General features: G+C 34.3%; 1 protein-coding gene across 4 annotated transcripts in view; it reads right to left on the bottom strand.

Annotated features, from left to right (window-relative positions):
* Positions 1-25,628, bottom strand: part of LOC117578254 (rho GTPase-activating protein Graf) — a 78,095-nt gene that overhangs the window by 7,502 nt on the left and 44,965 nt on the right. For all 4 annotated transcript variants that reach the window (XM_052004858.1, XM_052004856.1, XM_034263674.2 and 1 more), the window contains exons 3-4: positions 12,787-12,944; positions 12,528-12,701 (exon numbers count right to left, since the gene is read on the bottom strand). In XM_052004858.1, coding sequence (XP_051860818.1) covers positions 12,528-12,701; positions 12,787-12,944 — 332 coding nt within the window. The remainder of the gene's footprint in view (positions 1-12,527; positions 12,702-12,786; positions 12,945-25,628) is intronic.

The following is a 25,628-nucleotide window of genomic DNA, read 5'->3' on the forward strand; positions in this document are numbered from 1 at the left end:
TAAACTCTGTAAATGCCAATTCAATTTTAGCATTCAAATTCGAAGCATTTCCATGGAAATTGCTACGAATGCGGCTAAAGTATGCAAATGGTTTTGTGGAAATCATCGAGATTTTCTCGGAAAATGTCGAATGCAAAATGTACAAGGTAAAACAATTTATATTTGCGGTAGCACAGATTTGTGGCATTGGCCACAGTTTGTTGCAATTTGCTTCTTACTTACTTGCCACTGTCATAGCCTACTTTCTGGAGCTGTTGCAGAAGGTCAAGTTTTTGCATACACACAGTGTACAAGTGTGTGAGTGTGAGCGTGTGTGAGTTGCACACAAAACACCTGTTAGTTGCAGCACACACTCACACACACACACAGAGACGTACACACATGAATAGCAGTGTGATAAGCAATTTGAAAGGAGCTTGGCCCGGGCTTGGCAACGTTATCACAAAAGAGGGGAGAGTGGAGAGCAGTGAAGGGGACGGGGAGGGGGGGAAGAAGCCACAGGGGTGCACTTACCACAAATGCAAACCGCAGCAGCGCACTGCATTTTCTATGCTATGTTGTGCTGTATTTCAATTAATTTTGCATGAACTGTCTGCAGCAAGAGTTGAACAAAGTTGAAGCGAAAACTTGCAACTTTAATTGGAGAATTGCAACAGTGTAAGAGTAGTCAAATATTGATGCATTGTATATTATTTGTGCACACACACAGTTTTAATTTGATTAATTAATCGAATAAACACACACACGCTGAAAAACTTTCAATTCATGTGGAGTGCAAACATTTAGCACACAAACTAACCACAAACACATAGAGCACCAAGCAAACACGACAATAACAAAAACAACGGCAACAGCAACAGCAACAGCAACAACAACAGTAATAACAAGAAGAAGAAGCAGCAGCACTGAGAACAGGTGATGAGTTCGCGTCGCGACGCGAGGCGAAGACGAAGACGAAAGCGAAGGCGAAGGCGAAGGCGAAAGCGAAGACGAAACACGCACGCAACACCAACAACAAAATTTCAGGCCGCACTCAATTTCTTTTGCATTGCCTACTTTTAGGCGGCACTTTTAATATTCATATTGCACATTTCATTTTTCGGCTTTCAGTTAATGGCGAAATTTTTGTCAAATTTTATTTTGTTTTGTTTGTAGTTTGTGGAGCTGTTTGGAAAATATTTGCTTTAGCTGCTGTTGCTGCGTGTCGATTTGATTTAGTTTTTAGTTGTTTTCCACGCACTCTTGCCATTTGCTACACACACGCACACGCATACGCACACACACACATAGAGAGGCAGCTGAGTGCGCGACGCGCATATTAAAATGCTGCGCAAATGTTGCTGTTGTTTGTGTTGTTGCTATTGCTTCGCATTTGGTTGCCAAAAAAGGCCACGACGTAACTGAAACGACAGCAGCAACTCCAAGAGCAGCACCAGCAACAGCAGCAGCAACAGCAGCAACACCTACACCAGCAGCTACAGCTCCTATTATAGCAACAGCGGCAGCTGTGTCCTCAAGTGCGTGGGAGAGCGCCTGCGCTTTTCCTAGCTTCCTTGTGCTTGTGCCTCGCAATACTCTACACTCGATTTAACCCAAGCGGCACTTACGCACTTCTCATCTGATTCGCATGAATTTCACAATTGAATCGGCATGTCAAAGTATTTACTATCAGCACATTTGAATTTAAAGTCAATTCTACATACTAGCAATGACAACAACACAATCGTAATTAGTATAGACAACAATCTGAGCGAAATACATAAATAGCAAATTACATAAATTTGCAATACAAATCATATTTCGTATTGTCTGAAGTAAAAAACAATTTTTCGATGAAACATTCTCAGCAATAGTAGTTAAAGATAGTGAGCTACTGACAATCAGAAAAATATTAGCAAAAATAAAGGATGGTATTAATTTCCTTGATATTAGTATTTTTTTTTCTTTTTTACTAATCTATAACTCCAATAATAAACTGATTAGTTGATTCCTCAGTTAACTGAATGTAATGGCAAATAATGAGCTAATCAAATTAATGACGATTACATCAATAATTTCGTATTTTTACTCAGCTAAAACTATAATTCCTTAACGATTGGTTAACTGACAATTTGTTGGAAGATTTTGATCAGTTAACTAAACATTTTATGACAAATGGAGTAATAAAATGAATTGCAAAAGCAAAAGATTGTTAATATCATATTTTTACGAAGCTTGAATAAATTGTTTCTTTTTTTTTTTCAAACACAATATGTACAAGTTTCTTATGCAGTTTTTGGAATGCGCGTAATTTAAGAAGTTGACAGAGTTAACACAATTTGTGTGGCCTACTTTTGTGGGCAGGATATTTGGGACTCGTGTATCGCCTGTGGCGTATCGCAGGCGGAAATAACAATAAAGAGATGCAAATGGGTCGCCGAGCGTTTGCCATAGGGGATGTTGTGAAGCAGCTTCGTCTACGTCTACAGCTAGAGCTCAAGCTGGAACGAACTGAACTACACACAAATATAGTTACAGCTGTGTGCTTCAGTTACTAGGCAATTACTGCATATGCGAGCTTATCCTGTATCCTTATCCTATATATAATAACTGGGGGTATTATCTACATACATATCTATGCCATGTCACGGCCAATGCAAGCTCTAAACCAATCAATCGTATTGAGCCATCCACAAAGCAGACTTGTGTGTGTGACTGTATGTGTCTGTGTGTGCGGCATAAAAGTGGCAAATTACATGCTACTCACACACTGTGGCACTCTTGTTGTTGCCACAAGTTGTAGTAACTGCAACAAACGACATTTAAGGGTCGTTTGTGTCAACAATAACAAACAGCAACCATCACACACACACAAAGGCACGCGCAGAAGCTTACACACACACATACACAGAGGTGCGCATCAGCTGCAGAATACAACAGAAAAAAAATAGCCTACTTTTAAGCGCTTTTAAACTAGCACATCGAGCTTTCGCTCCTAACGCGCGTTCTCTTCCTCATGCAGCTTGCCAGTGTTGCCACATCGTGTAACGAACAACACTGGCGATTAACTGCAGCTATCGATAGCATTCAAATTGATCGGGAATGGCAACTAAGCATTAATATCATAGTTTTAATATTTTTTCACATCTTTGCATTACAATTTTTTTTTAATGATTTTATGAACTTCCTATATTTGTAAATACATCTTTTCTTTTTGAAAAGTTCAATTCAATTTAAAAGATATATTTGTAAATAAATCTTTTTGGAAAAGTTTAACGCTATATACATATATGAAATGTGAATCTCAAAGCCTAACAAAACAAGTTGTGATCAATTTTAAATTCTTCAGAGTTGAACAAAATTTCAAAACGAAATTGACCTTTTGAAACATGTTCAAGAAATTGTAACTATATATAAGTAAATAATGCATAATTATGAACTTCTTTTTGAACAGGGACCTTAATAAAACAATTATTGTTTTCTGTGTTATTTATTAACATGAAAAAAATAAGACCTATTTGAAATTTTGCAAAATTGAATAATTTTTGAAATTGTATTTAAAAACTCGTGGTTTAATTCAAATGAAAATTCTAAGAATTTTGTTTAAGAATTGAATTTTTGCCAGTCGATAGTTATTTACTTTGCCCTAGCACAGCATTAAAAGCTCAGCTCCCTTTTGCAGGGTTGCCAGCCGGTTTGCTGTGTGGAAGAAAGCTTTGTGTGTGTGTGTGTGTGTGTGATTTTGTGAGCAGCGTCACAGCTGCGCTACCTTTGACCCCTTCCAGTTAACGGCCCCCGCATTTGCCCACTCAGTGGAAACGCATCGTTTTTGGCATTTTGCGTGGGCCGCACTTTTATTTGCTGCCCACATTTTGGCGGCCGGCATCGAAATCAACGTTGTTGTTGTTGTTGTATTTGCCGTGTTGCCGGTCTTGTAACTAAATATAGATAATACTATAGATACATAGATGCCGTTACAGTTGGAGAGACAGATATGTACATGAGATGCTGCTGTTCACATTTCCCCCCGCTGTTTGTCCTGCATCCTTCATGCCTTCTTTCCTGCTGAACGCGTCGTGTGTTAAAATTAGCCAACGGCCAACGCGTGCCAATGTCGTGTGGGTGTTTGCCTTTCCACCCCCTCCCTTCCTGCCTCTCTCCATCTCTGACTGACTGACTGACTGACGGGCTGGATGAATGCCTGCCACAAAAGGTAGGTAGTCCTTTTTTTTTTTGCCACGTCTTCTTGAGCTTCTTCTTCAGCTCGTTTTGCCATCAATTTCCATTTTAATTTGGCGCAGGCAAAGAATAGAAAACGAGACGAACAAAACGAACGAAAAAAACAACGGCAGGAAAACAAAACGGAAATTGCCAAGGAAAATGTTGGCATCCCTCAGTGCTTGCAACACCTTGCAGCAGCTTAAGAAAATGATACTTTTGCAAATAAAGCAAGAGCAACCCCCTTTCGACTACTACATCCCTCCTCCCCCTTCACCAGCACCCAGCTGACACTTTGGGGGCGCCTTTTCACACCCTCGAAACACAAAAGCCGACAGAGAAGACAAGAAGAAAACTGCAACAGTAAATTTGATAAGGCAGCAACACACGCACAGACACACACACACACATTTGCACACCCATAAAGCGCATTACCTTAACGAGTAAGTAAGAGGGGGAAAGGGGGAAAGGGGCGGGGAGATGACAAGAACTTACGGCCACCCAAGGGGAAAGATTGATGCTGCAAAACGACTTAAAGCTGCAGTCAAGCAATTATCCTTTTGCCTCGCTGAAAGTCAATTGCGCTTGAAAGCTTAGCCAATCATCTACAGAGATTAGAGTAGTTCATTCAGATGGTCATGAATATAAGTAAACACTATAGAGTATATATAAAAATGTGTTGGAACTTGTTGAAAAATTCACGATTTAATATTAAAACATTGCTTTAAGAATGTTGAAAACAGAGCAAGACTTGATTTAATGCTCAATCATTGCTTTAAGAACGTTGAACAACACATGTAGCTAAATTTAGTTTAAAAGTAAAACATTTCTTTAAGAACGTTATCAACATTTGCTATAAATCAGTTAAAGAATATTTTCACTAATTCAATGGTCAAACACTTAGAAGAAAGTTGTTATTATATGCTCTCCATAAATGTGTGTATTTATTTGCTAACCACAAATAAAATCCAGTTCTGTCTGATTATTATTGATATATAGGGTTAATTTTTCGACAAATGATGCTATTATGAAATTCGTTATAGACTCGCATTATTATGACCTTAACCTTAACTAAAATATTGTTATAATGTGTGAGATTACTATGAAAATTATCTTTAAACTAATGTACTACAATCTTGAATTAGTATAAAAATCATTCTCAAACTAAAATACTATAACCTTAATTTACTATGAAAATCATCTTTAAACTAAAATACTAGAATCTTGAATTGGTATTAAAAAAGTTTTCATACTCAAATACTAAAATCTTGAATAAGTATTAAAATCATCTTTAAACTAAAATACAATAATCTTGAATTAGTATTAAAATCATCTTTAAACTAATATTCTATAATCTTCAATTAGTATAAAAATCATTCTCAAACTAAAATACTTTAACTTTAAATTACTATGAAAATTATCTTCAAACTAACATACTATAATCTTGAATTAGTATTAAAATCATCTTTAAACTAATATACTATAATCTTCAATTAGTATAAAAATCATATTTAAACTAATCTACTATAATCTTGAATTAGTATTAAAATTATCTTTAAACTAAAATACTATAATCCTGAATTAGTATATAAAATCATCTTTAGACTAAAATACTATAATCTTGAATTAGTATTGAAAAAATTTGCAAACTCAAATATTACAATCTTGAATAAGTATTAAGCTCATCCTTAAACTAAAATGCTATTATGTCCAATTAAAATGAAAAGCATCTTGAAACTTAATGCAATTATTGTGTGACTTCCTTTTGTATAATATTTCCTATTCTTCTTCTGCTTTTGTGCGCTAGACTTAATCAAGTGTTGAAAAGGTTTTTGCCCCAGGATTTAAGCTGCGTTGCTCAACTACCTTCGTTGAATGATAATAATAAAAAATATGTGTATAAAGAATGTTTTTTTTTCTTATTCTTCTTCGTTTTGCAAACTAGAAACTACAGTTTATCATGGTAACAACATTTCCTTTTTGCGGCAAGTTTTGAAGCTTTTATCTCGCTGCCGCCCCAAAGCATTTTTAGTGTGCAAAAGTGTAAGCAGAAGCAGAAGAGAGCAGAGGGGAAAAGTGCAAGGCGAAATGCCCAAAGCCCATAACTGTTTAAGCCTTTTGCGAGAGAGAGAGAGATAGAGAGCTGGGAGTCTGGCTCAGCCGGTGGCTTCTAATAGGCTTAACATGTTGAACCGTGCTGCTGGGAAAGCGCATTAGCAGACGGCGGGGACAAAAAATCGACAAAACGAGCGAAGCAAAAGGAAGAAAAATATTTGAAGCTTAAAGGCAAAACAATGTGAGTGTAGTAGTAGATGTAGCGGGAGCAGGGAGGAGGGGAAAAGAGCGTGTTGCAACGGGAAACCGACAACGACAACGACAACGAAAACGACGCGTGACTGATAACAAATTGTGGTGCTTATGCAGCATGTTTTTTGGGGGAGGGGGAGAGGCAGTCTGCGCGGGGGGGAGGCAGACAGTGGAGGCGGTTGGTCGGCCAGTCAGCCGGCCGGCATGGAAACCGCCAACACACACACACACACAGAGTGTGCGCCAGGATACACAACACACCACGAGGAGGATGGCAACAAAACACAAACACACACACAGGTGCATGGCGAAGAGTGGTGGCAGAGAGGGGGGGGTGGGAGTGAGGGGGCGGAAGCTACGTGACACGCATGCCAAACGCAAGAAAAATCAATAATACAGCTGCTGCCTGCCGCACATTGCAGCACACACGAGTGACGAGCGAAACTGCGGAGACTGCGAGAGAGACAGAGAGAGATGAAGCGAAAGAGAGAGAGCGCGCGAGTGGGAGATAATACGCCATACACTGAGCGAAAAAAATGAAATTTACAAATTGAGATTTAAATATATTCATTTTTTAAAATAAATTTATCTGTGCCAGCATACATCCGAAAAAAAATAAAATTGAATTGGTAATACGAAAGAAATAAATAACTTTTATTAATAAATAATTATTATTATAATTAAAGATGAGACTGAGAAACTAAGAGAGCACTCAGAAATAACAAAAATACAAAAATTGCCTATAATAAGAATTATTTAGTAGATAAACTCATCTAGTATTTACAATTGAAAAATTGACTCAACATTTTTAAAAATCTAAGTCAATTCATTTTGATTTCAATTTTCACGGACTCCTTACACCCGCTTCACAGATATGTTCAGAATTACAACTTTATCTATATACTAAATATGCCCTTCGTTATATTTAAATATTTCTGAGGTTTATTAGTTAGTATTTATGAATAATACCGTACTTTTTTGCTTTTATTCCAAATGGGTAGCGGGTATCAAACAGTCGAGCACACTCATTCTTACTTGTTTTCTCTTCTTTCTGTTAAACTCGTTCTTTTATAACATTTAACTTCTCATTATTCCAATAAAATTAAGTTTAATTTTTATTACGATAATCAAATTGAATTTGTAAAAATCAAGTAAAATTTGCCTTTTCGATTTTTATTACGAATATCAAATTAATGTGTGAAAATATTAGCTTTAATATGTATTTTTAATTGTTACTATAAAACGCAAATTTCATTTTTAAGTATGAGCTTCAATTTTTATTTTTAATTGTTATTATGAAAATTAAATTTAATAAATATTTTTGATATTGAAAAAAAAAACTTGAACTATAAGAATTATTTGTGTTTTTTTTTTATTTAAATTAAATTCAATAAGTAATACTTATTTTTATCTGTTAATCAAATTATTTCTGCTTTTTGTTGTTTAAATAAAATTTAGTAATTAATACTTTTTCAATAAACTTCTTTTATAATTGTTTTCAATTAAAAAGAGAATTCGTTATCAAATTTCCGACAAACTCGTATAAAATATGAATGAAAATTCCAAAAAAACAACTTTCCAAAACTTGGAAATAAATTTCTTGCAGTGTAGTTACTGCAAACTTCATCTGGGGTGAAGAGTGAAGTGTCTGCTTCTTTTACTTTTTCTACCGCTGCTGCTGTGGGCAATTGAGTAGCCGGAAAAAGACATTTGATTGATTTCAATTTGTGGCTTGACCCGTTTTTACAGCGGAAGGCTTATAAATGCTTAATGACCACACACACACACACACACACACACACACACACACACACATACGTATAGAAACGCACACACGCACTCAAAGTGGCAATCAGTCAGTCAGTTAGTTGCATTATTAATAATGTGACACTGTGCTGGTCAATGGAGGAGAGTTGGGTGACCAAATAACTTGACTGCGATGCCATCAAATCGATTTATTGGCATTACATGCCATCAATTAGACATCAAGTGACCAATGAGGATGCTTGCTTAACTAATTGTGTCCTTTTTCGATCATTTTGTGAGACTGGAAATGCAAAGTCTTGTGTTTTTGTGTTGCCTTTAAAAGCCAGCAATTTCAATTACTAGCACAATTACAATTAGAACACACACATGGACGCACAATTACGAACACAATTTGCATAGCACGCCTTGTGCCAGGGTCACTTTGTTGGGTAAACAACAAGAACAACAACAACAACAACAAGTCAGCATCTTCGTCAGCATCGAGCGAGTTCATTGATTCTAATGATAGACTCTGCCCCATTAATAACCCATAATCATCATCATATTCATCAGCGAACGTCTCAAAAAAAAAAAAAAAAAATCGACCTAATTCCATGTTTTTACTCACAATCTGTGTCTGTGTATCTTTGTATCTTTCGCATCTTTATATCTTTATCTGTGCATCTGCATTTGACTATTTTTTCCAAGAACGCGTGCCAATTGTACGGCAATTACATTTATATGCAATTAGAGCGAAAAACTAGCTAAGTTCGTCAGTTTTGGCTTTGGCTTTGGCTTCCTTCTCTCTCTCTCTCTCTCACTCTCTGTTCTCCTGTTTTCCCGTTCTCAATCATGCATCATTAGTTTACGGTTCTCAATGGGGAGGCAGCAGCAGCAACGCCTGTTTACACTGGCCGCATTTCCACAGACAAGCTAACCCGTGTTTACTTAACAAAGTTCAAAAGCATTTGCGTCACACGAGGCGAGAGAGAGAGAGAGAGAGAGAGAGAGAGAGCGAGAAAATGAAAAAATGGGGAAATGCGAAATGCACAAAAAGTTGCAGTTTATTGACCGCCTTCCCCGAAAAATTATTGATTTGGGGTCAAATTGTCAGATTGACCAATGTAAACTCAACCTCAATTTGCAAATGCATCTCTCACAGCAGACTCAGACTTATCAGCATTGCATTCTGAATTGCAGAGAGCATAGTAAATACTTTTGAAGGGCATTTCGTATGCATTTCGACTTTGTAGTATTACTCGAAAATATCTTTGAGATATTTCAATAATTCACTTTTAATGTGAATCAGTTTTGTATGATTAAAGCATCTTCATTTTACGTTTATAGCATAGAAATCTTCGTTTGTTTGACTTTGATGAGTTACTTTCATTTCTTTTGGTAGTTGATATTTCCAAGGAAGAATTTTTCAATTTTTGGCTTAGATTTCTGATTGTTTAAATTTGAAAGTTTATTTATTTTTAAAATTTAAATTTTTTTTTAAATACATTAAATATTTGATATTTAATTGGAATCGTTTTGAATTATCAAAGAATCTTGATTTTATCTACTTTAATCGTAGACTTTCTTCATAAATCATATTTTTTTTTTGGGAGTGATGTTTGTAATTTTTTGTCTGGACTTTCGTTTGTTTATCTTTAAAGTGGTAATGAAAAATTTCATTTGACAATTCTATTTTTTTAACGGCTTTAAATAACAGAGTTTCATTTTAAATTATTTTGAATTACCGAAGAATCTTGATCCTTCTCCTCTATTCTCCCTCTTTTAGCGTTGATTTTCCAGTATTACTAGAAAAATGTTTATGGAAATCAAGAGACATTTTTTGAATGAAGAAAAAATTTTGATATTAACTTACTTTAAAGTATTAAGGGAAAATCGTTTGGAAATTATATTTATCAAACAGACATTTAAATAAGTGATATTTAAATAGAATCATTTTTAATTTGATTTTAATTTCGGCTTCTTTTAGTATAGATTTTTATTCAATTGACTTTAAAGTAGTATTCGTGGAAAAGTTTCATTGGATATTCCATTTTTTTTAAATGTCTTAAGAACCAAATTTTTGGAATTACACTAAAATCTCGATTTTAATGAAGTTTCCACTGTAAGCAGAGATTTCTCTTTGCACACAGCAACTGTAACTGCAAGTGCATATTTAATGAAGTTTTGCAGCGCATTTGGGAGTCGAGCACGCTCGTCGCTTCTGCTCGTTTGGCTTACTATGCCAAGTGTATTTATGCACAACTTTAAAATGCATGACCGGAAACGTGTTGGCCACAAAATGGCGGCTCGGTGCGCGCATGCCTGGCCTGACCTGGTCTAGGCCTGGTCCGTGTGTTTTGGGCTTGGGCTTGGGCTTGGACTCGTGTCGTAGTCATGGAATGCTAACTGCAATTCATTGAGGATAAGGCACACAGGTCAGGGATGCCGAAAAAAAAGGAGTACGGAAAACTTTTTTATTATGCATGTAGCTTGTGTGGCAAGAACACACACACTTCCATACACTTGCAACTATAAACAAACACAGACACACCCACACACACACATCGAGAGAGCGAGAGAGAGAGAGAGAGAGAGAGGAGATTATGTGCTGTGCCAGTTAAAGTTGGCTAGCAAACGAAGCGTGCAGCTTTGGGCAGCCCAGAAGGAGTCGGAGCAGGAGCAGGAGCAGGAGCAGGAGTCAGGGAATTGAGTAAATAGCTGCAAATGCAACGCTTGCATGCCACACATTGTGTATATGTATGCAGTTATGTGTGCCCAGGCACAGTGAAGCCTGCTTACAGACGAACATTACAAGTTGATACTTTAGTGCAGAAAATTGCTTTGGTAACTAGATTTATAATTTAGAGTATTTACTAAGACCAATTAAAGCAAGCCTTAAATAACATATGTTGCTTGATTGAATAACTTTAGATTTAAATTGTATAAGTTAAATTAAATATGAATAAGCAAATACTATATAAATATGAGAAAGAATTTAATGATTTATACGAATTCAACTCTAAACCAAATATAAATTTATGCAGCAAGCAATTTTTAATTCAATTGAATATAATTTGTATACTATCAATAAATTGACAAAAATCGCTTAACAAGCGAAATTTTTCAGTTGAAGTCGTGAGTAATCTCTATAGTATTTATAATTCCTGATTGCCCTCGGATAAAAATTGTTCAAGTTATTTAAGAAATACTTTCTGTATGCCAAATTACGCTTAATGCAATCGGGTCTTTGTCTGCTTTGTCTGACAATTTAGTATATTTGACAGTTTGGTATATTTTGAATGTAGTACTTTATAGATACACTAAATATGACTATTGGTATATTTTAGTATTTCTGCTGTAAATTATATCGAATATTTTAAGAATTATTCCACAGTGTTCAGCTCTAACTAAAATGCAAATGTTATAAGCATTTGGTGAATATAAAATAAAAATTGTTTGAATATCTTCAGATTAAAATTGAATAAAGTACACATATGTTTTAAAACATTTTACAATTTAAAAAAATAGAAAAACAATGAATTGAACTAAAATACCAATGCCATAAACAAGAAATTAAAATGTTTTACCATCTTCAAATTTAAAAAGAATAGGAAAATATATTATGAAATATGTTAAGAAATATTTGAAAGAAGTTGGAAGTGAATTAAAAAGACTTAGCTTAGTTTGTACAAAAATGCCGAAATTTCCTTTTGTTGCTGCTATCGAGTGTTTACTGTATGTGCAGCCAAACTGCTGCTTAATATTGATGCAGTTTAACGTAGGTCATGGAACTTTGTCGACTTCTCCCTCCCACTCTATCTCTCCCGCTCTCTCTCTCCCGCTCTATTTGTGACTCGCAATGAAAAATGCCAGCAAAAGGAAAAACTACTCAGGGCAAGTGAATCCTTGGCTTGTCCTCTGATGGCTTGAGGTTCTTTTTTGGGCGTGTACTGCAGTCGTGACTGGCTGCAAATCCCAGACGAACAACGAACAACGAACAAGGAAGGAGGGAAAAGGGCTGGTTGGTTTTTATTATTTTTGGCACAACTTCAATAGCAATTTTTGGCAAAAAGAAAAGTTTGAGCGCCATTTGATTGCAATTTGTCTGGAAGTATTTTTGCTGTTGTTGTTGTTGTTGTTCAGGGTATGATGAAATTTGCAGAAGATTTACGAGTAAAGTTCAATGATTTTGCTTGCCGCTTTTCTTCCTGTATGATTTCCTCCTGCGCTTTTCTTTTTCCGTGTAAATATTTGTTCGAATTTCTTATTGCACTCACCTCTTGTATCGTATTCTCTGGCTTTTTGGTTGACATATTGAGGAAACGCTCCTGCGATTGACAGAATTTCTCTGTCTTTTTATCAAACTTCTTTTTATTCTCCTTAACACCACCGATTTGTTTCTTGCGAAAGTCCTCCAGCGATTCAATAATATGCTTATCGGCAAGCGTAAGCTAAAGGGAAATACAAAAAATACATGATTATACTTTAGTTTATATCTTTATAATAGCGCTGAGCTAAGCTAAGCTGATTGCTTACCATTTTTTCGCGTTCATCTTCAATGGTGCCAATGATGGCACCGAAGCGCTTTAAGCTCTCACAGATGACGTTCTCGTCGTCGGTTTGTGCGGTGCCAATGCACTCAAAGTTGAAATCATTTAGCAGAATGGCCAACTGTTTCATGCGTGTGGAAAGTACTGAAAACAAAATAGGAAAGATGAACGATAAGTGTGAGTGCATTTCGGGGGCAAATTATAATGGATAAATGCTTTATTCTTATACGATATTTATCTGATTAAAGCGAATTTAGTCTCTATACTTTTTATACCGGCTAAACGTAGAAGAGTATTATAACATTGCCGAAGGAAGCATTTCCGACCCTATAAAGTATATATATTCTTGACCAGCGTTAACAGACGAGACGATATAGCCATGTCCGTCTCTCTGTCTGTCTGTCTGTCCGTCTGTCCGTATGAACACCTAGATCTCAGAAACTATAAGAAATAGAGCTATAATTTTCTCATCAGCATTTGTTATGTTCGCAAGCAGATCGAGTTTGTTTAAAATTTTTTCCACGCCCACTCCCGCCCCCGAAAATTGACAAAAATCGAATAACAAGCGTAATTTTAAAATAAGAGAATTTTGATCTAAACAAGTATAACTTTGGTATTTATGATTCCTGAGAATAGAAATGCCATCGAGGTTAAAAATTGTAGATACTCAAAAAATACTGCAATCGGATCCTAGTTTTGGCTGGCAATTAGGAATTTCTTTCAACCTCTATGGTATATTTTGAATATAGTACTGCATCGATATACTACTATATATGACATTTGGTATGTTAGTATTTTGTGGTATATTATTTGGTATATTTTTAAACTAATACCGTCCTGTTTTGCTTTTGTTCAAAATGGGTAAATGGTATCTCACAGTCGAGCACACTTGACTGTAGCTTTCTTACTTGATTTCTTTCAAAATTCTTATATCATATTAATTTATTCTGTTTTACTTTTTTCTTTTAATTTAAAGCACATATTTATTTTATTATTATCATAAATGCAAAAGTTTTAATCATAAAAAAAATACAACAAAGTTTCTAGTCATCAAAAATAGATAAAATAAAACTAAATACGTTCAAATAAAATAAAGTTGCAATAGAGCAAAACGAAATACTTTAACATAAGATAAAGTGGCAATAAAGTGTACATATTATTTTTCTATTATTACTTCTAAGAATTAACTATTTTACTGTCTCATTAACTTCGCCTCTTTCCTCAACATTCCACTAAGGAATTTTTTTCGCACTTTTCAGCTTTCTTTGTTTGTTTTATGTATGTGAATTGCGTTGTGCCTTAATAACTCCTTCATTGAGCTGTTCCTCCGCTGCATCATTATCATATTCCTGTTGATTATTTGCTATCGACTTTCACTTTCTCTAATTACTCGCAGCATCGCTGCGTTTAGCGCTTTTCTCTTTCCCATCTTAATAATTGTGATATTTTTGGTTTTTTGCTTTTGCTTTTCATGCATGATCACTTCTTATCCTCTTTCGCAAATGAAGCTGATCGTTATGCAGGATTGTGCTTATCACACAGAGTCGAACAAAGTTTTATTATCGGAAGAGGCAGCTACTTGAATGGGTCATTAAACGCGTTGATAAGCCACACACAAACACACAAACACTAATCCATAAATCCAGCAATGTTATGTCTCAGGTCTCAGCGATTTGACGAGCATACCAATTTTTTAATAGCTTGTCTTTTGATTAAAAAGCATAAAAAAAAGTTTAATAAGCCATAAACCAAAATGAGTGGGCTGCAAAGCTCAGAATAGCTGCTGGTTTTTGTTTTGTGTCTTGTTTTTTTGTTCCCCCTTTTGCTTCTTTACACCATATGCTGCTTTGCTTTACTCTTCTTTCGTGTCTTTTATCTATAAATCTATCGCTGGCTTTTGAAAACTTCTAAACTTTCTTATACCAATTCATTTTGTGGCCGATTTGTAGGTGAAAGTTTTATCGCTCGGAACATTTACGATAATAACAAAAACCAAAAAAAAAGCCAAAAACAAAAACAAAAACGATTTCGAATTTGTATTGTTTTGGAGATTCTTCATGCATTATTTATAAACATTAAATATATTAGATTATGTTTTCATAGAGATTATCATTTTAAACGTTTGTTGTTATTGTTGATCTCCCGCTCTATTATCGTAATCGTAATCGTTATCGGCATCGGTATCGCAAGTACAGCCAATGGCATTGCATTATCGTGTAAATCAATTCAAGGTCGTTGCAAATTACAACTGTAAATATGCACATTTCATTGTTAACCGCAAAAAAGTAACAACAATAATAGAACAGCAACAACAATTACATGTTGTATTTAAACAACTGTTGTTGGCAGCTCTCTAATTTTTGTTGTTGTGCTTCGCTCAGTGAAGCGTTGCGATTGTCATGCTTTTTAGACATATAAATATATATACATATATATAGATAGATAGACTTGACTTTTATGGCAAACATCTAGTATTTAACTAGAAAGGTAGCGATGACAGTTTGGAAAGTGCAAATAGAGCGGAGAGTTATGAGATAAACATTAGGTAAGACTGACTATTCCAAATACATAGCTTGTCTATTGATAGAAAGGCAGATGATGGAGAAATTAATTAAGCAGATTAATGCTAAATTTATAGCGAAGTCGAAGAAGAAAAATCCAATTAATTACATTCCTCGCTTCCAAGAAAATTGTTGATCAGATTGATTGCTGACTGACTGCCAAATTCAGCGATCGATCTATTAACTATGTATAATCGTTGGCATGACTCTCAAAATATTTGCGCTTAAATGCGTCAGCGCATTTTCGAAATGATACTTTTACATTTGTTAGCGATTACTCAGAATCCCATATACTATATACAATACATTTTGTGGATACTAATTTGTTGGTAACGAATTTCGTAAGTCAAAACCATTTGATGATACGTTAATTATTCATTTGACATGCGTATGCTAAGTGGCTATTCGATTCAATTCAATTCGATTCGATTTTATAAGCATGTAAAAATACTTCATGTTGAACTTTTTAGAGGCATTCTTTTTTCCTGGTTGATATATAATCGATGTTATGAATACTTTTAATTGTCGAAATTGTTGCAATGTTTCTAAAAGATTACTTAATTGATTATTTCGCTTCTCTTTTCTGCTCTTTCTTTTCGTCTTTCTCTTCGGCACGTTGAATTCCAGAGAAGCTCAGAACTCAGACTCAGACTCCACAACTCTAACTCCAACTCAAGCTCTGACTTTTAAATTAGGTCAGACACACACACACACTCACACACTTACACACATCCCACATATATTTACTTCCAGCCTTAAGTTGGAATCCAGATTTTAGCATACGCAACGACAGCATCCCAAAGAAGAAGAAAAAACTCAGTAAAAAAACAACGCAAAGATTCTTTTGCCAAGCAAAAGAAACCAAATAAAATAAGTTAGGTTTGGACAACAATGCACGACTTGGTAATACCCTGTGTGCCTTAAATTGGGTATATAAAACAAATTTTGTTTCCATTTTCCATTTCACTTTACTAAAACGATTAATAGTTAAATCAATAACAGTTGAAATGTTATTTAAAAGTTGAATTCGTGCTTAATTGAGGGTAGTGCTTATATATAGCATCTAGTCGTGACAGATCTGTCGAGGCAGATATATATATTTAGTTGTCAAATTGTCGTCGCATCGTGTACTAACAACAAAGTTGTCAAGTTGTCAGCTTATCTCAACGCTTCTCATGCCATCAATTTGCTTTTAGCTACGAGCTAATCTGCTTACGAACAACTTAAACTGGATGTAACTGTCTGCTTATATAGTAAGGCATTAGATATATACTACGATGTATAGATGTAGTTACGATAAATGTATTTGTGAAATATGTGCAAAACACACTTGAAATAATGAGTAGAAAAATGTATTTTTTTCTCTAATTATTTTAAACACGTAAATGCCAGATTTTCGAAATATTTTAGCTTTGACTGTTTTAAGATTTGCTCACAAAGTAACTAAAATAGTTTAAATAGGAAATGTATTTAATAATGAATAATAATAATATAAATAACGAAATTTGTATCTTAAGTTTTAAGTGAAAATAAAGCATGAATTAACAAATAAATCGAAATTTCATATTATAACTTTTAGAAATGTAAAGCACAAAATAAATAAATATAAAATGTATAAGCTAGATAAGAACATTTCATATTATATTTTCTTAAGAAAATTATGAAAAAATAAGCGAAAAATTGAAATATTTTTAAAAATAAAAAGTGCAGCTACGAAATTAAGAATAGCATCACTTTTATATATATTTTTTGTATAAAATAACTGATGCTTAAGGTGGGTTTTTAGGTTCTACTTCAGAATTTCAAAATTTAACGATAATATTTTCTTCAAACACAAACTAAACATATTCTAATTTAAGTTTCAGTACATTAGAAGACAACTAAAGTAAATATATAAGTTTTGAAACAGTTTTTACCTTAAGCAAACATTATTCAAGAAACAGAAAAATATACAAACTTTGCTATTTTGAATAGTTACGAAATTCATATATTAAAATAGTAGTAGTAAAATCAGGAACTTTAATTTAATTTAATTCTTTTTTTAGAGATTTGCAGTCTTTAATTTAATATTCAAACTATTCTAACTATACGATTCTGTAAAGATATTAACTAAATTTTAAGCTTCAAAAGTGATCGACTTCAAATAAAATAAAGGAAAATAAATTTCATAGTCCTTAAAAGCATTCTTAAGCTTGCATCTACCCCATATTGACAGGCTTTCATAGGGTATGCAAAGGTTGCCAAGAACTCGTCGAAGAAATCAGTTGCTGTCGCAGTCTCAGTCTCAGCCAACGTCGCAGTCGGCGCGCATGCGCAGCTGGCGCATTGGTGTTGGCGTTGTGTCTGTTATTTGTTGTTGTTATTATGTGCAGCTGTTGTTGTTGTTGTTGTTGTTGTTGTTTCTGCTTGCTTTTTTTGGCATGGTACAAATCTTTCGACATGGCTAAGGTCATTTCTCTTATTTTGGCCTACATTTTGCTTATATATTTTTGTTGGCGGGTTTTTTGTTTTGCTGGCTCGCTCTTTTCTCTCTCTCTCTCTCTCTTCTTTTACTTTTTTTTGTATGCACGCTTCTGACTGTGGCTCTGTTCGCTTCGTTTATGGAAGTTTTATGACATCAGACAGCGTTGGACATGGATGGATGAGTCGTGGATCGCGTTCAACTGAACTGAGCTTGGCTGTTGCCAGGTTCTGGCTCTGATTAATTGCATAATTTCGGTTTAAATTACGCAAATCATACAGTGAAATTATTATTTATTTAAACAACACGCCCATATAAACGAAATGCAATTTGTTACCCTCTGAACGATTCGCTATAATTGTGATTACAAAATGATTTGTAAAATGGATAAATCAATAACAAAATTACAAATTTATTTTATTTCTTTTTTTTTTTGTATACGAGTAATTGGTTTCTTTGAGTGTTTCCCCAATAATAATAATAAAAGAAAAGCAAAGTTGAAAGAAATTAAAAAATATATATTCCTTGATTTCCTTCTTCCTCGTTTTTTTGTTTTTGTTTTATGCATTTATTGCCTCTGCCCATTAATTTCAGCGCATTTATTACACACACACACACACATACACACACTTTTGTATTTCTGGTCAGTTGAGATTCTCTTTGGGAGAAAGTCCGATCGTAATAAGAGTCGTATTTGTAATCGCGCATTCGTATATATTTAGTAATCGTAATCATATATTGCAATCGATTAGCTTGGCGAGCTATCACAACAACAACAACAACAACGACAGCAACAGCAACAATCAACGTAATTGTTATCGATTCGCTCGCATATCAACAATAATATTTAATTAACCATTTATAGCTGATGTAACAAAACAACTAATTAACAGAATGTTTACGCAATCGATACTCCTCATCGTCGTATTACAGGGTATCATCGTTACCAGCATTATATTGCATTCTCGTTATCGCCCATTGGCAAATTACTCTTTGCTTTTTTACGACACTGCTTGATTACAGGGTATTATTGATGTCAGACTCTGCTGAAGCTAAATGCTATTGCGAAGCTACATATTCCTGGATATATTACGCATACGACCCATTTGATGGGACACTTGGCAAGTAAATGGCGATAAGCTGCGACGAAGAGCGAGACTGCTGTCTAATTAGGCCAAACAACTTTAGCTTCAGCTCCAACTTCAGTTGGAATGCGCCAATGCATTAACTAAGTTGCATTTTCCTGCTTTTTGCTGCCCTTCTTCAATGCAAAAGGCTGACATTATGGCTAGTGACAATGCTGAAGTCAAGGTTTGCCTGTTTATAGCATATAAAATGCAAGTCCTTAGGACTACGAACTAGAAGTTCAAATTCAAAGCTATTAGGTATAGTAGAAATTCCTTTGCAGTTTGTTTTTGGAATGCAATACTACACTCATATACCAAATACAACTTACGGTATAGTTTAGTATTTTTTTTTGTTATTTTTAAGTAATAGTTTGATTTTGAAATATAATATAATACTACATTCATATACCAAATGCAACTTATGGTAGAGTTTAGTATTTTTTTTTTGGTATTTTTAAGTAACAGTTTGTTTTTGGAATATAATACTACATTGATATACCAAATACAGCGTATGCTATAGTTTAGTATTTTTCGGAATTTTTTGAGTTACAGTTTGTTTTTGGAATGTAATACTACATTGATAAACAAAATCCAACTTATGATGTAGTTTAGTATTTTTTAAGTAACAGTTTGTTTTTGGAATGCAATACTACATTCATATTCTAAATACAACTTATGGTATAGTTTAGTATTTTTTTTGTTATTTTTAAGTAAAAGTTTGATTTTGAAATATAATACTACATTCATATACCAAATACAACTTATGGTAGAGTTTAGTATTTTTGTTTTTGGTATTTTTTAAACAGTTTGTTTTTGGAATATAATACTACATTGATATACCAAATATAGCGTATGGTATAGTTTAGTATTTTTTCGGTATTTTTTAAGTACCTGCTATTTAAATAACTCAAGTTTTTGAGTTGATATCAATTACTTTGTTACACCTTGTTGGCATGGACTAAGAAAGAATTTTTTCGATATGTCTATGAAGTATTAATTGCTATATAAATAACTCTTTAAGAAATTAATTGCAATTACTTTACATTTTGTTGACAATGTATTTATAAACATAGTAATTGCTTAATTTATTTTTATTATTTTTTTAAATGCTTCCCAAATCAAGTTTCAAGCAATTAAGTGAAACTACAATAAAATATATATTTCTTTATTTATACGCTTCCCCCATAAATGCTTCCTCAGTTTCATGTTTTTTATGTCTGTTCATTAATGATGGCGCATAAAGTTGACAAAAGCAAACATGCACAATCCCCTGATTAATACCTCGCTTAACTGCCTCGACTAGCACGAGAAAAGAAGTGAACTCACAATACTTTGTTTGCAGCAAAGTGAATTTGCCACTAAATGCAATGGTGGCGCTAAGCGAAAAGTCGCCATTAAATGAGTTATGAGTGTATAAAATTTTGTTTGTGCCACGCGTTAATATTAAGTTTTTTATGCTATATGCATTGTTATGTAAGAAAATTTGTTGCCACTAAGTGAAAAGTTGCTGTTAAGCGAGTAATGCATGCATAAAATTCAAGTTTAAACCAATATTTCAACGAAATCTAACAATCTTCCACAGAGTAGACCCAAAATACAAAAACGATCTAGCCTAGCTACCCGTTTAGCTTGTATTTCTAGGGTATATTTAAATGTAATTTAATTGCCTTTGCGACTGCGATTGTGATTGTGTTGCACATTTGATTATAGTTTGCACTTAGCGTTATGAAACTGATTAATCATCCCATGCTGTTGACTGTCGCTGTCGAGTGTGCGTGTGTGTTTGTGTGTGTTGGCCAATTAGACACACACCTGTATGTGTGTTTGTGTGTGTAGTCGAGCTAATTGTATTAGTCAAGTGGCGCACAGCTTTCAAAGCTGAAGCTCAAGTTGAAGCTGAATCTGAAGCTGAAGTTGATGTTTGAGTTGAGTTTGAAGTTGAAGTTGTGTAGTTGAAGTTACCGCTTGCCTCTTTCCTCCTCTCTTCCTCCTTCATTACCCTTTTTTACTGTGCATTACGCGCACTTTGCTTATTTGTTGTTGATTTTCATTTCTTTGCTTTACTTGTTTTTTTTTTTGGTTTTTTTTTTTGCTTTGCTTTCTCGGCTCCTTTAGGTTTATTTTGTTGTGTTGTTGTTATTTGCGGCTGCTTAACGCATCGCTGCGTCGTCGTCGTCGTCGCCGTCTCTGTCGACGTCGTCTGATAAACCGTTAGCCAGCCTCTGCTGCTGCTGTTGCTGCTGCTTCAGCTGTTGCTGCGTAGTCGTTGCGAAAGTGCAACCCGCCCTCGGGCTAAGCCCAACTTTCTGCAACGTCAGCCAAGTCCAACGTCAACCGTCATTGTCATTTGTCAAACGCGCCACGCGGCGTTTTATGGAATGCACACTAACACACACACACACACACACACACACGCATACACATACACACTCGCATTCGTGTTGCACACAATGCATCATGCAACAACAACAACAACAACGTCATAAAAGAAGAAAATAAGAGAGCGAACCTTAAAAAAAAAGCATAAAGCGCAGAATATGTTACGTATACGACTAGTTGATACCCTGCAAGGAGTATTTTAATAACTAAATGCTACTCGACTCATTTCTTTTCAATTCATATTTTATTGTATCTATATTCATTTATTATGTTCAACGTAAACTTTAACTTTTTGCTGTATATATTTTCGCTGAATTTATCTCATTTTTTATTTGACTTATTATGAATATATGAAAACTACGATTGCTATATAGAATCCAAAAAGAGTTCAGAATCTAGTTCATTAAAAATATTTGCTCATAGAAACGATGATAAACTTTCACTTTATAAGCATGACACTAATTCAAATTGTTTAGGTTTAAGTTAAATAGATTTATCCTGCATTTATTAAAGTAAATCTTATACATTTTTAATGTTTTAGAATAGGCAGAGTTGATGGCCTTAGTTGCTAGTTGGCCTTCTTTTAGTTAGTGTAATAAATAAATAGAATATGCAGTCGAAATACAAATTAATTTAGGAATATTAGCGAAGATGATGAGCTTCAAACTATTGCATTGAGGATTATTTTTGCAAGCAAATAAAGAAAAGAAGAGAAAATTAATTTGTGGATAAATTTCTTCGAAGTTTATCAAATTTGTTTGTGCAAATATTTTAAATGAATAAATATCTAGTTATTATTTTTTTGTTTTTTAGCAAATTTGTGATAGATATTAATTTATTGAGCACATTTACTTATACCAAGTTTACTAAGCTTTAAAGTATTTTATTGGACAATCACTTCATATTTGGGGAATTGTAATATTTTTAAGCATTGCTGTTCTATACTTTTCCAATATATATATTTTCATTATCCAAAAGGATTCCCTTGCAGTCTGTTATCCCTATCGGAAAGCTATTCGACTGCAGGGTGTCAGAATGCGAGCAGCAAGCAACACAATAACTTTAGCGGTACCTTAATGCAAAAAGGGGCGTTGCCGGTGCTGCCAAAGTGATTATGAAAAATGCACAACACGCGCAGCGCAACGAGCTGAACACAGCATCAACAACAGCAACAGCAACAACAACAGCAACAGAAAAAGCAGAAATTAACCTGAAATTTTTGTTGTTGAATGGACGCAGCAAAAAAAAAAAGAAAAAGCAAAAGCAACGCAGCAAAAAAGAATTGTAGAAATTGAGCTGAAGACGCAGCAAGAGCAAGCGAAAAAATCCTTGTTTATCGAAACCTTTTTTTTCTCGCTGCACGTCAATTCAAATTGGCCAAGAAATTATTCAAATGATTTCGCGTGAATGATATAGGGGAAAAACTGCAAAAAAAAAAATTATATGATATCGATACTAATGAACTTGATATTAAAGATTGCAAAAATCGCTTCACACGCTTGAATTATGAAATGGCATAGCAATTTTTATTATGATTGTATCAACGTTTGTGCCTACTTCAATTGGATCTTAACTGCTTTAGCTGATAATATGGTATATTTTAACCTCAATAGTATATTTCGAATATACTACTCAATCGATATAGTATGTACCGGGTATATTATGGTATTTTGTGGTATATTCGGTATATTTTAATAATAATATGGCACGCTTTTGCTGTTATTCAAAATTTAGAAAGTAGATGATCGATATACCAAATATGGCCTTCGGTATATTTCACTTTTTGTGGTATATTATTTGGTATATTTGAAGATTAATATTGGAATGGGCTGCTTTTACACAAAATTTAGAATATTCATCGATATACCAAATGTGACATTCAGTATATTTTAGTATTTTTACGGTATATTATTTGGTATTTTTTAAGAATTTAAAATTTACCATTTAGTTCATCGATAGTTGGTACTATGGCATATTTGGTATATTTTAAGACCATACCAAATTGATTTGCTTTTCTTTAAAATGAGTATCTCTTCTTCTTACTTATTTTATTTAAGTTGAGCTGAACTAAAGCTGTTAAATGATGCATTTTGCTTCTTGTGCATTGAACTCCCATTTATTTTTGGGGTTGTGCTGCAACCGCAACTAAATCCACTTGACATTGTAAATCCAATCAAATATTTGTGAAGCACACTCTCTCACAGTGTGAGAAGCGTTTGCTTTGAGTGCTGCTTTTTGAATACTCGCACAACAATTGCAAAGCGCACTTTATGGCTGCGAAGTACTCATAATTCTAAGCACACGCCTCGATTTTAAAAGCCCACACTCTCCAGCAAACAACAACTATAAAATGTGACAGCAACAGCAACAAAAAAGAACAACAACAACAATTGTAAAGTTTCATTGAACTTCTGTTTAAGATATTTCGCTTGAATGTTTCGGCCAAGCGAAGACTATCTTTAGATTCCGTTTGCCGGCATCTCTACATACACATACACATACGTACATATGTGTGTGTGTGTGTGTGTGTAAATCACAAGTGCACAACATGTCAAAATAATAAACGAAAATAACTTGTCACTTCTTTGGCTAGGCGCAGAGTGAAAGAGCCGACAGTTAAGACAGTTCAGACAAATGGACAGATAGAATGGATAGATCGTATTGGGCACTGCTCCAAAGTGACGGAGACGGGGGTGGAGTGGGGGGGCAGGGGGAGGTTGGACTATGTGTCAGAGCCAGCATGATGTCCATATGTCATTGCTCCCGGTATTTAATATGTTCAACTCTCTGTCTCTATCTTTTTTTTCAATGTGTGTGTGTGTGTGTGTTGACGGCGCTTGTAAATTTGTAGCCTACATTTGATTTCTGTTTGTTTGCTTTTTTTTTTTATTTATGTTTGTTGTTGTTACTGTGTTTGTGTGTTTGATTGACGCGTGTAAATTGACACCAAAAATTAGATAGAATTCAATGTGTCTGCTCTGGTCGTTGCCCACTTGCTCTCTCGCTCTATCTTTCTCTCTCTTTTTCTCTAAATTCCCAAACCAAAAATGTGAAGCTACATATTTCAGCTAATAGAGCAAAACAGACGCAATAGATCAATGATCAATGAGTTCAAATTGCAAAGCGAAAAGATGCGAAGATGTTAAGTGAATCAAAGCACTAATAGTTAGCATAAGAAATTGAAAAATTCTTGAAAAATTTAAGTAATTAAGAAAATGCAACTTTAGTCTTAACAACATTAGTTGTAGACTGTAACCTAAAACGATAGGAAACTCTAATTTCATTAACAAAGTTATGTATTTAATAAAATGCAGCTAATTTCTGCACTCAAAGTCAACCGCAACTTTAACAAATAATTGACGAATCAGTTAATATCTAGTGTTTATAATAGTTATAAATATAACATGATATTGCACATTACAAAAGTTATTATAATGGGCGAGACAATTTTTACTGTGATGGACCAATTTATGTATTTTAAAGCCTACGAGTGAGTATTAAAGAAAATATTATGATTGGAGAAGTAACTGTAATTATGTTGGACATTTTGTATTTACTGAAATGAAACTAAATTTTGCTTTTGAATTTATTTACAACAGCAGAACAGTATTTGTCAAGTGTAGGCGAAGAAAATGAAATTTAACTAGAAAATTTGTTGTTGAGGTCAACAGGAATAGTTATAAATATATCCTAAAAGTAGCTACTACAGCAGATATTAAAGCAAGAGAGAAAATTGTAATTAGTTTTCATTTTTAAACAATTTAACTAAATTTCTTCTACAATATATCAACTTAATCATTTTGCTTAAGTTGCCTAATTTTCTCCTCCCCAGCAAAGTGCCTGAGATCTGCTGTCGGCATCTGCAAAGTTGAACTTCTGCTGCTGGTGATTTAATCATCGTTATGAAAAACACAATTATAATTGTAATTCTAATTACATTTCACATTTCATATTTTTTTCTCCTCTTTTTATTAAGTTAGAGCACTAACGAATCAACGGTTCTTTTGTAATCTACTTACATTAGCGGTAATTCTTGTTTTTTTTTTGTTTTTCTCATTTTTTGATTATTATTTTTTCGGGTTCATCAGACAATCTTTCTCTCTCCCTCTCTCTCTCTCTCTCTGCTGTGTGTTACATTACATTATCTATCTTGTAGTGCAGCCAAATTTAATGAACTTTTCATTGCAGCTGCTGCTGCTGCTGCTTCTGTGTTTTTTTTTCTCGCTCATTTTTTAAGAACTTTTAATTGGATTTACCTATTAAGCGTCAAGCGCTGCGAACACACAACCCGCTTACAATT

This window comes from Drosophila albomicans, chromosome X (genome assembly GCF_009650485.2).
Source record: "Drosophila albomicans strain 15112-1751.03 chromosome X, ASM965048v2, whole genome shotgun sequence".
In the NCBI taxonomy this organism is placed as follows: Eukaryota; Metazoa; Arthropoda; class Insecta; order Diptera; family Drosophilidae; genus Drosophila; species Drosophila albomicans.